The sequence below is a fragment of the Pempheris klunzingeri genome, chromosome 11 (genome assembly GCF_042242105.1).
Source record: "Pempheris klunzingeri isolate RE-2024b chromosome 11, fPemKlu1.hap1, whole genome shotgun sequence".
Classification (NCBI taxonomy): domain Eukaryota; kingdom Metazoa; phylum Chordata; class Actinopteri; order Acropomatiformes; family Pempheridae; genus Pempheris; species Pempheris klunzingeri.
This window is the reverse complement of record NC_092022.1, coordinates 26,910,001-26,919,984: the sequence shown is the minus strand read 5'-3', so window position 1 is coordinate 26,919,984 and position 9,984 is coordinate 26,910,001. Positions and strand designations below refer to the sequence as shown.

The 9,984-nt window shown below is 44.3% G+C and overlaps 1 protein-coding gene across 1 annotated transcript in view; it reads right to left on the bottom strand.

The window, feature by feature from the left end:
* Nucleotides 1-1,428: 1,428 nt before the first annotated feature.
* LOC139209355 (plexin A3-like) overlaps nt 1,429-9,984 on the bottom strand; it is a 37,580-nt gene continuing 29,024 nt past the window's right edge. The window contains exon 7 of the mRNA XM_070839016.1: nt 1,429-1,527. Coding sequence (XP_070695117.1) covers nt 1,429-1,527 — 99 coding nt within the window. The remainder of the gene's footprint in view (nt 1,528-9,984) is intronic.

The following is a 9,984-nucleotide window of genomic DNA, read 5'->3' as shown; positions in this document are numbered from 1 at the left end:
AGCTGGTCAGCTATTGGTGGAGACCTGATATCACCACACACACACACACACACACACACAGGCCTGCAGCCAGCTGCCTGAAATTCCTCTGTAATGCAATACCTCTGAGTATTTGTGTGTGTGTGTGTGAGTGTGTGTGTGAGGTGGAGGGGGGGGGGGGTAAGCTGCAAGTTCATCTGAGATAAACCAACTCTATTACTGATAATAGAGACTGTGTGTGTGTGTGTGTGTGTGTGTGTGTGTGTGTGTGTGTGTGTGTCATAAAGGCTGATAATACCCATTCTGAGCACACACAAGCATCCACACCAACTATATGACCAATAACTCTGGTAACTGATCCTATTAGTCTCTGTAACACACACACACGCACACACACACACACACAGCTGCTAAGTACTATTATTACTCTGTTAACTGCAGCTCTACTATCTGTCAGTGACTATTACCAGAGCGAAACACACTGATTAACACTCTCTCATTCACTATGAGGCCAAAAGTGTGTGGACAGCTGAACATTCCTCCCTCGCCGTCTTTCTCTGAGCTGTAAACCCAGTTCAGAACCTCATCATTTAACCTCATCACCTCTTTGTCTTTAGAGGAAATAAAACTAAATGATCCAGTGCAGAACTTGCATTGGACATCCTCCCATTTAACGCTCACCAGCCTTTCCTCTAAAAAACACTTTTTGTCCTTAGTTTTCTTTATCAAAAAGCTAATGTCGAACTCCCATTAGAAATCTGCTGATTTAAGGCCCCTTCTATTGGTACACGTTTCTTCTATACAGATGTTTTCTCCTGAGGAGCTAAAACAATGCAGGAACTCACAAGAAGAAGAAAAAAAAAGCGATGTATAGTGAAGACACAACGTTCTGTGTATCTTGTTAATGATCTCACAACCCTCAAGATTTATCTCACGACCCCAGTGAGGGTGCTGACCTGCAGGATGGGTCTGAAATATCTTTGTATAAAGAAGCATAAGAGGCCCAGAACAAACAATGATAAACACACACAGACCAACTAAAGAACACGGAGCGTCCACATACTTTTGGCCATGCAGCACAACAGTCACCACTCGTAATGAGCCAGACTTTTTAGCGTACGTGTTATATTTTGGGAGAGACCTTAAAATGAGTGTTTTTTAAAGGGAGTCTTGTTCTGTCAGACACATTAGCGTCTGTTAACAGACTCATTCAGGCCTCATTCAATCTGTCTGCCTCTCTCTTTCATTCACATTATAACAGCCTGAAACTCAAACCCAGCCTGCACTTTCACTACAACACACACACACACACACACACACACACACCCAGCCTGTCTGTTAGCATGCTACGCTCAGGTTTCATCCAGCTGCTGCTGCTCCTCTCGGACTCTGCTCCCACTAATGTGAACAAATTTGAAAATTATGTTTTCCTCAAGTTCTCCTTTGATACTAAAGCAGCTCGACAATAGAGCGCTTCAGTCTGCCGCCCTGAGAGCAGCGAGCGTTTGAGCCGTGAAGGATCTGAGAGGAGAGGTCATCACCGTCGTTCTGTTTACACACGGACAATTCGACGTTCAAATGTCATTAAGACCAAGCGGAAACGATGCGACTGGACTTAAGCTGCACGTTTCATAGATCTTACTGCTGTGTGGAGTGTGTGTCTTTATCAAATAAATCCTAGTCAGAAGTTCCACTGCAAAATGTCTGTTTTAACTTTCATCCTGTGGGTCCTTCCTCCGTGGGAAGTAAAATCAAGCCAGAACTTCCATAGAGAGATTTAAGCCTCACAAGTCTTTCTTCTGTACAGATCTTATTTGCTCATTTACTTTATGAGAACATCCAAGTCTGAATTTCCATTGGATTTTCGTTGTTTACACCCTCATGTTGTTCATCTTTCATCTTTACAAAAAAAATTTATTAATGGAAAGAAAGAAATAAAAAAAAAAAAAACAAGTCAGAACTTCCATAGAAAGTTTGCTGATTTAAGTCTTTCATCTTTAAGGAGGCGATGTTCTTCTCGTGAAATGAAATCCAATTCAGAACTTCCATTGGAAATCTGTTGATTTAAATGAGAGTGGTTGAGAAATAAGAATTCCTTTGTGAGTTCAGTGACGGTCAGACAACAGCCAGGTGGCTCATCAGGTCAGGAGGGCCGACATGCAGCGGGCCCATCTTTACATCTCTGTTGTCATGACGACTGCATCAGGATAACGTAAGTTAGCGCGGTGAAAATTAAACAAACAACAAACACGTCGCCTCCTTTTTCTGATCAGACAAAGAGGAGGGTAGTGAGTGTGTGTGTGTGTGTGTGTGTGTGTGTGTGTGTGTGTGTGTGTGTGTGTGTGTGATGGAGGACCATCGTTTCCATTTAGCTCCTTCAGACAGACACTAAACATTGTTCAGTCAGCCATCATAGCCTGAGGGGGGAGGAGGAGGAGGAGGAAGGAGGAGGAAGGGCAGTGAAGGGTGAAACAGGCAGGGGGGAGGCAGTTAAGCTTATTAGTTCCCTCCCATCCCCCAATACACACACACACACACACACACACACACACACTACAGACAATACTGAGACCACCAACTGATGGTTTTAACCCCTCAGGCACACACACACACACACACACACACACACACACACACACACACACACACACACACACACACACACACACACACACACACACACACACACACACACACACACACAATAACTAACTAACTAAAAGTGACAGAGGAGGTGAAGGAGGTGAACTCAACAGGACACACACACACAATCTGTCTTTCAATTAATTTACTGATCAATGCGGTTAAAGGGCACTTCTGTATATTCTCTTTAGCGCCTGGGCTCTTATTTTGGTAGTAACTGTCCTTCCTGTTCATGCAGTTGTGAGCTGTATTCGTCACAAAACATACAAAGCAGGAAAAACACCTCATGAGTTTCTCTTCAGCGTGGGGGTCATGTTCTTTACATATCCAAAAATCCAAGTCAGAACTTCCATTGGAAATCTGCTGATTTAATGCCATTAAGTCTTTCATCTGCGCAAAGCTTTGTTCTTTATTTACCAAAAAAAGGCAGGAGTCAGAACCTCCTCTGGAAATCTGCTGATTTAACTCTCATAAATCTTTCTCCTGCAGGGCGCTTGTTTTCCTTATTTAGAGAGAACAAAATCCAAGTCAGAACCTCCTCTGGAAATCTGCTGATTGAACTCTCATAAAGCTTTTATTCTCTACCGAGCTCGACACATTGGAAACGGGGAAAGTGCTGATAAAGTTGCATAAAAAAAATTTATTGATGATCAAAACTGTTGTTGGTTAATCCACTGATTGCTTCAGCTCATAAACTGTTCAGTCAGAGCTGAACGAGGCCCTCCTTTAAGCCTGGATTATCATCACCATGGCAACCATTACATATGATACGACAGATAATGTATATCCATTTACACCCCCCCACCCCCACCCCCACCACCTCCCTGTTCTCAGATTGAGGGGTGGGTCGAGAGAGAGAGAGAGAGAGAGAGAGAGAGAATGAAGTGTGAAGAGTCTTCAGTCTCTTTGGGGAGCTGACAGATTTGCTCGTTCTTCCATCATCTCCTTGGCAACCGAATAATAATTAATCCACCTCAATGTGTGTGTGTGTGTGTGTGTGTGTGTGTGTGTGTGTGTGTGTGTGTGTGTGTGTGTGTGTGTGTGTATGAAGGCATCTCTGTGAATATGTGTGTGTGTGTGTGTGTGTGCTTTTTTGTGCAGTCTGTGGTGATGCAACAATATCCATCCTTCAATATGTAGGGCAGCTGTTAGCGAGGAGCGAGGGAGATGATGCAAAAGGGAAAAACGGGGGAGCCGAGGGGAGGGGAGGGGGGAGAGAGAGGAAGGGGGGAGTCAGAACAGGGGGAAGAGATCAGAGACAGAAATATGGAAACTTTTTTGCCTCAATTTTCTCACCTGAGAAGCAGAAACACCTGTTCTGTTGCGCTCTTCAAAGCCACCAGACTCCACTGACAAAATCACCTATTTTACCTCACAGACCACAGAGTGTTTGATGTTAACTCTTTAAAACACCAACTCACACACATTTACACCGAAGACAAGGAAACGCTTCATTTCTCAGTCACGCTGATGAATAACTCTATACTTGTGAGGACATCTAGTAAAAAAAAACAACACACGCACACTGTAGTAATATGAGCGGAGCACCACAGGGATCAATACTTGGCCCACTTCTATTCAATATATACACACACTCCTATTTCAGAGCTATAACAGCCACCATGCTTATAATGACCCATAAAACATTAATCTACACTGAGATGTTAGCTACTAGCTACTAGCTACTAGTTGTTGTATTCATGTTTAACTTACATGTTGAATGTACAGGGATGTTATTTATATACTGAATTTACAGTATATATCCAGTTTAAATGTATGTTCTCTTTGTTTTAAACTTTCTTTTACATTATTTGCTTCAATAAAAAAGAAACTTTGATTCAGAGCAGAGCAGATTTTCTTGTTCTTGTCTTGGACTAAGTCCAGCACAGCATCAGTCTTTTATCACCACACGTTTATCTCAAGGAACCAAAACCAGTGTGTGAAAACAGGCAGTGAAAGTTTCTGTACTTTATTTTGGCGGGGCATGTGTTATTGTTGTTATGCAACAGACGGACGGACGAAGAGCAGAGCAGCTCTCAGCAGTAAATATCTTTGACATGAGGTATCCACACTCAGCTGAGGACGGCCTGAGAGCCTGTGTACAGTACTACAGTACTACTGCTGTCACTACCTACAGTACTACAGTACTACTGCTGTCACTACCTACAGTACTACAGTACTACTGCTGTCCTGTGTGTACTTCTACTGAGCACACAGTACCACTAGTACTACAGTACTACTGCTCCCTATAAAGGTTACACTGTGTGCGTCACGTCTGCTGGAGCCTTCAAACCCCAGCAGAAGCTCCTGGTCTGTTTGTGAGGGACGACGGGTCTGTTAGAGGCTCCAGCATCAGTTTAAGGACCAAACCAGCTAAATCTGAGCAGGATCACTGATCAGCAGGAGGAAGGACGGAGCACAGAGCACCGAGGCCTGGTGGGGGTTTGGGGGTCAGCCTCGCTTTCACTCTGCCTCCAAGTACCATCTCCAACATGAGCACAAGAAAGAGTACAAACATTATTATTATACTGCAGGAACTATTTCCACCTTAAAAAATTAGACAGAGAGACAGAGAGACAGAGAGACAGACAGACAGACAGACAGACAGACAGACAGGGCTTCAGTGTGTTTAAAGTTTCAATGTCTTTGTGTCTCCACGACAAAAAGCAGAACACACAGGAATGTTACTGAAAACTAAACATCACATACTTAAAACATACTGTCTGTCTGTTTGTCTGCCTGCCTGCCTGTCTGTCTCTCCGTCTGTCTGCCTGTCTCTCTCGTCCCTCACAGCTCAGTGTGACCACGTTACACTTGTGTGTTTGCCTCCGTTCATCCAGCAGACAGAGCCTCTGCTCGTCCATTCATCCATTCATCCATTATTCAGAGCTCACTTCCAGCACAAAATAAAAGCACCGGTCTGCCACGACATGACGGAGGAGCACTAACCAGCCACAGACGGGCGGTGGGTGCTTTAACCAAGCTTCGGTGTGTGTGTGAGCCTCCGTACACACACGCGGTCAACTGGATGATAGCAGCTGAACGACGTCTCCCTCAGGTCGACACGCTCGTCTGCTTCCTGTCATTCAAATCAAACGTCCCTCTGTGATCGCCACTAACTCTTTAACTTATTTAACCAACAGCTAATTCAGCACACGTTTAATGGAGACACTTTATAGGCCATGATCACCTTGAAAATGGGGGCAGGTGTTAGATGGTTAAATATTTCCTCTGTGATTAATTTCATGAATATTTTAAGTATGACTCCAGTTTTTTTAAACCTGGGACCCACTTGTATATTTTGGTGTCTAAGACCAGACTACATTCACAAAAACAGGGATTTTAGCTCTGAGAACACAGGAATTGATGGTCTACCGCTGCCTCCTCCAGTTAGTCTGTTTGTGTGATTATCTGTTATGCAAATATTTTGTTGGATCCAAACGGACCCTTTAAACGGCCAAAAGTCACACAATCACACAAACACACTGACTGATGGAGGCAGCAGCAGAGCAGCAGCTCCTGTGTCCTGTTCTCTAAAATCCCTGTTTTAGTGAATGTAGTCTGGTGTGTGTGCAGAGAGCGATAGAACGGCTGTTTGTGGTTAAACCAAAAGGATCTTTAAAAACCTTCTTTATAAAAACCAGATGGTGGAAGTGACACAAACTAAGTTTCTGATAAAGAAAAGTAAACTGAACTGAAGTGGACACACACACACACACACAGTCAGAGTGTGTGGACAGCAGCAAACACTGTGTCCATGTGAACAAGCAGACGATTACTGCTGAGCAAATACAGACTGAGTGAGGTCAGACCACACACACACACACACACACACACACACACACAGACACAGTGGTGGGTATATCAGCAGATATATACAGCAGCAGGTGGAGAGTAACAAACTGATTGGCAGCGCTAAGGTGTGTGTGTGTGTGTGTGTGTGTGTGTGTGTGCTTGGATAGTATTGGAATTACAACCATCCAAGTGGACGTCCAGCAGCCATCATCAGTCTTAGTAGAAGAAATAAGAACCTATATTATATTACACAAACAGATATATTCCAACAATGATATGATATGAAACTGTATATATATGAAACAAGAGATGAGGTGATGGTGAAGACTTGTGTTTGGAGCCTATCGGAGATAAAAACATGCCGAATTAGCCGTCAGCAGCTCCACTGCTCGGTGTGCCGGCTGGTGCACAGACAGCTGCCACTGCATCACTGCATCACTGTGACACTGAAGAACAGTTAGAAACAGGACGGCTCTCAGGCAGGTTCTGCAGTCAGAAGAAGCTTCTCTTCCTCTGACTTCTGTGGGCCTTGTGGACCTTTACTGTGAATGGAGCTGAGAGGTAATGACACACTGAATCATTTTGTTTTAATGTCTGCTCCTCCCATGAAAAACAAGCGGAGCAACAAAAAGCAGCGTGAGCAGAAACACTTGAAGAACCCAGCAGTGAAGACAATAAAGGCTTCACTGCGTCTGAGCCACAGACTGAACGGATTAGTTTCACACTGACTGTCAGAATAAAAATGATTGAATCAGACTGTTTGGACACAGACGTCTTTATCTCATCTCATCACGTTACTTCTGACTGAATGATGCTTTCAGATTAGATTTACTGCTCAGGTTCTGCTTTCCTTCAGCATCAGTCAGTCTGACCTCCGCTAACAGAGCAGTTAGCAGCTATTGGTTAGCGGCTACCTTTAGCAATGCTGCTTCGGGACTTAGCTTAACTGTCTCTTGCTGCTAGCATTAGAGAGACTCACCGCTAACTGGCTAACATCGTAACAGGAAGCACAACAGCTAGATGGCTAACAATGATGTAACTCTGTGTTTCAGACTAGCTAACAGCAGTTAGCATGTATGGTTAGCTTTCCAAATGCTGTGTCAACAATTAGCTTCAACTGTCTCTCTACAAATGTAAGCATTAGAAAGACTGCTAACTGGCTAACATCGTAACAGGAAAGTGGTAGCTACTTTAAAGCTAACACTGTTAGCATAACAATGCTGCAAATGATTTCTTCTAATTTAATTAAAACACTACAGGTGTAGTTACAGCTAACAGGCTAACCATTAACAAGCATCTCTTTATAAATATCAACATTAAAAACACTACTATGTCTTTACTAGCATCAGCTAGCTAGTCAACAGGCTAACAATGCTGTGACTGTGTTTCAGACTAGCTAATCCAGCAGTAAGCAGTTAGCGTGTATGGTTAGCTTTAGAAACGCTGAGTCAAGAATTTGCTTCAACTGTACAGAAATAGTTGGCAAATGATCCCCTATAAAACATTACAGGTATACTTACAGCTAACAGGCTAACGGTACAATAACTCTCTATACCTGCTGGCATTAGAAGGAATTAGCTAAAACTCTTCGATAACAAACACTGAAGCTAACAGGCTAACAGAGCTATAGGTGTCTTAATATGTATTATTATGGGAACGAGCCAGTCTCACTTAAAGCCTAAAGCTATGTCTTTGTTAGCATCAGAAGTTCCAGCTAGCAGGCTAACAATGCTGCGTTTCAGGCTAGCTAACACAGCAATTAGCTGCTACGGCGGCTAACGGCAGACTGAGATCATTATGATGGAGACTTTGCAGAAGTTCATTAGCTTTTCTCTGACTCACCGATTAGCTCATGGACTTCACCGCCGGTTATAATTACAGAGAGAGAGAGAACATTAATAAATGTTATTAGCGGACACTTCAATTATTTCTTTCTTTTAAACGATTGTTCTTGTAATTGATGATCAGCTTTTTGATGTGACAGATCAGATGCTGAGCTCGTTAATACACATCCAGGTGAGGCGGCAAAGAGCTAATTAATTTCTGTAGGAAATAATTGTCGCTCATTTTTTCTGTGTGATGAAACAGGAGGCAATACCACACACACACACACACACACACACACACACACTCACACTGACACACACACACACACACACACACACACACACACTCTGAAGTGGGTCGGGAGCTTCTGACTGTGATGCCGGAGGAAACATTAATTACAGGACAGACTGTTAACGAGCCGAGCGCCATGTTGGAGGAGAGACTGAAAAATAGTCCGTCCACACACACACACACACACACACACACACACACACAGACACACTAATCTAATCACACTGATCGTGAACTGTGAGGGACGAGTTCCGATTATTGATCATTTGGTAACCGTGATTTTCCCTGACAGACAGAAAGTGGAGAAGACTGAAACACACCTGTGACGTGTTGTGACGTGTTGAGACGTGTTGAGACGTGTTGAGACGTGTTGTGACGTGTTGAGACGTGTTGAGACGTGTTGAGACGTGTTGAGACGTGTTGTGGCGTGTTGAGACGTGTTGAGACGTGTTGAGACGTGTTGTGACGTGTTGAGACGTGTTGTGACGTGTTGAGACGTGTTGTGACGTGTTGAGACGTGTTGTGACGTGTTGAGACGTGTTGAGACGTGTTGTGACGTGTTGTGACGTGTTGAGACGTGTTGAGACGTGTTGTGACGTGTTGTGACGTGTTGAGACGTGTTGTGACGTGTTGAGACGTGTTGTGACGTGTTGAGACGTGTTGTGACGTGTTGAGACGTGTTGTGACGTGTTGAGACGTGTTGTGACGTGTTGAGACGTGTTGTGACGTGTTGTGACGTGTTGAGACGTGTTGAGACGTGTTGTGACGTGTTGAGACGTGTTGTGACGTGTTGTGACGTGTTGAGACGTGTTGAGACGTGTTGTGACGTGTTGTGACGTGTTGAGACGTGTTGAGACGTGTTGTGACGTGTTGTGACGTGTTGAGACGTGTTGAGACGTGTTGTGACGTGTTGAGACGTGTTGTGACGTGTTGAGACGTGTTGAGACGTGTTGTGGCGTGTTGAGACGTGTTGAGACGTGTTGAGACGTGTTGAGACGTGTTGTGACGTGTTGTGACGTGTTGAGACGTGTTGAGACGTGTTGAGACGTGTTGAGACGTGTTGTGACGTGTTGTGACGTGTTGAGACGTGTTGAGACGTGTTGAGACGTGTTGAGACGTGTTGTGACGTGTTGAGACGTGTTGAGACGTGTTGTGGCGTGTTGTGACGTGTTGTGACGTGTTGAGACGTGTTGAGGCGTGTTGAGGCGTGTTGTGACGTGTTGTGACGTGTTGTGACGTGTTGTGACGTGTTGAGGCGTGTTGAGGCGTGTTGAGGCGTGTTGAGACGTGTTGTGACGTGTTGTGACGTGTTGAGACGTGTTGAGGCGTGTTGAGGCGTGTTGAGACGTGTTGTGACGTGTTGAGACGTGTTGTGACGTGTTGTGACGTGTTGAGACGTGTTGAGACGTGTTGAGACGTGTTGTGACGTGTTGAGACGTGTTGTGACGT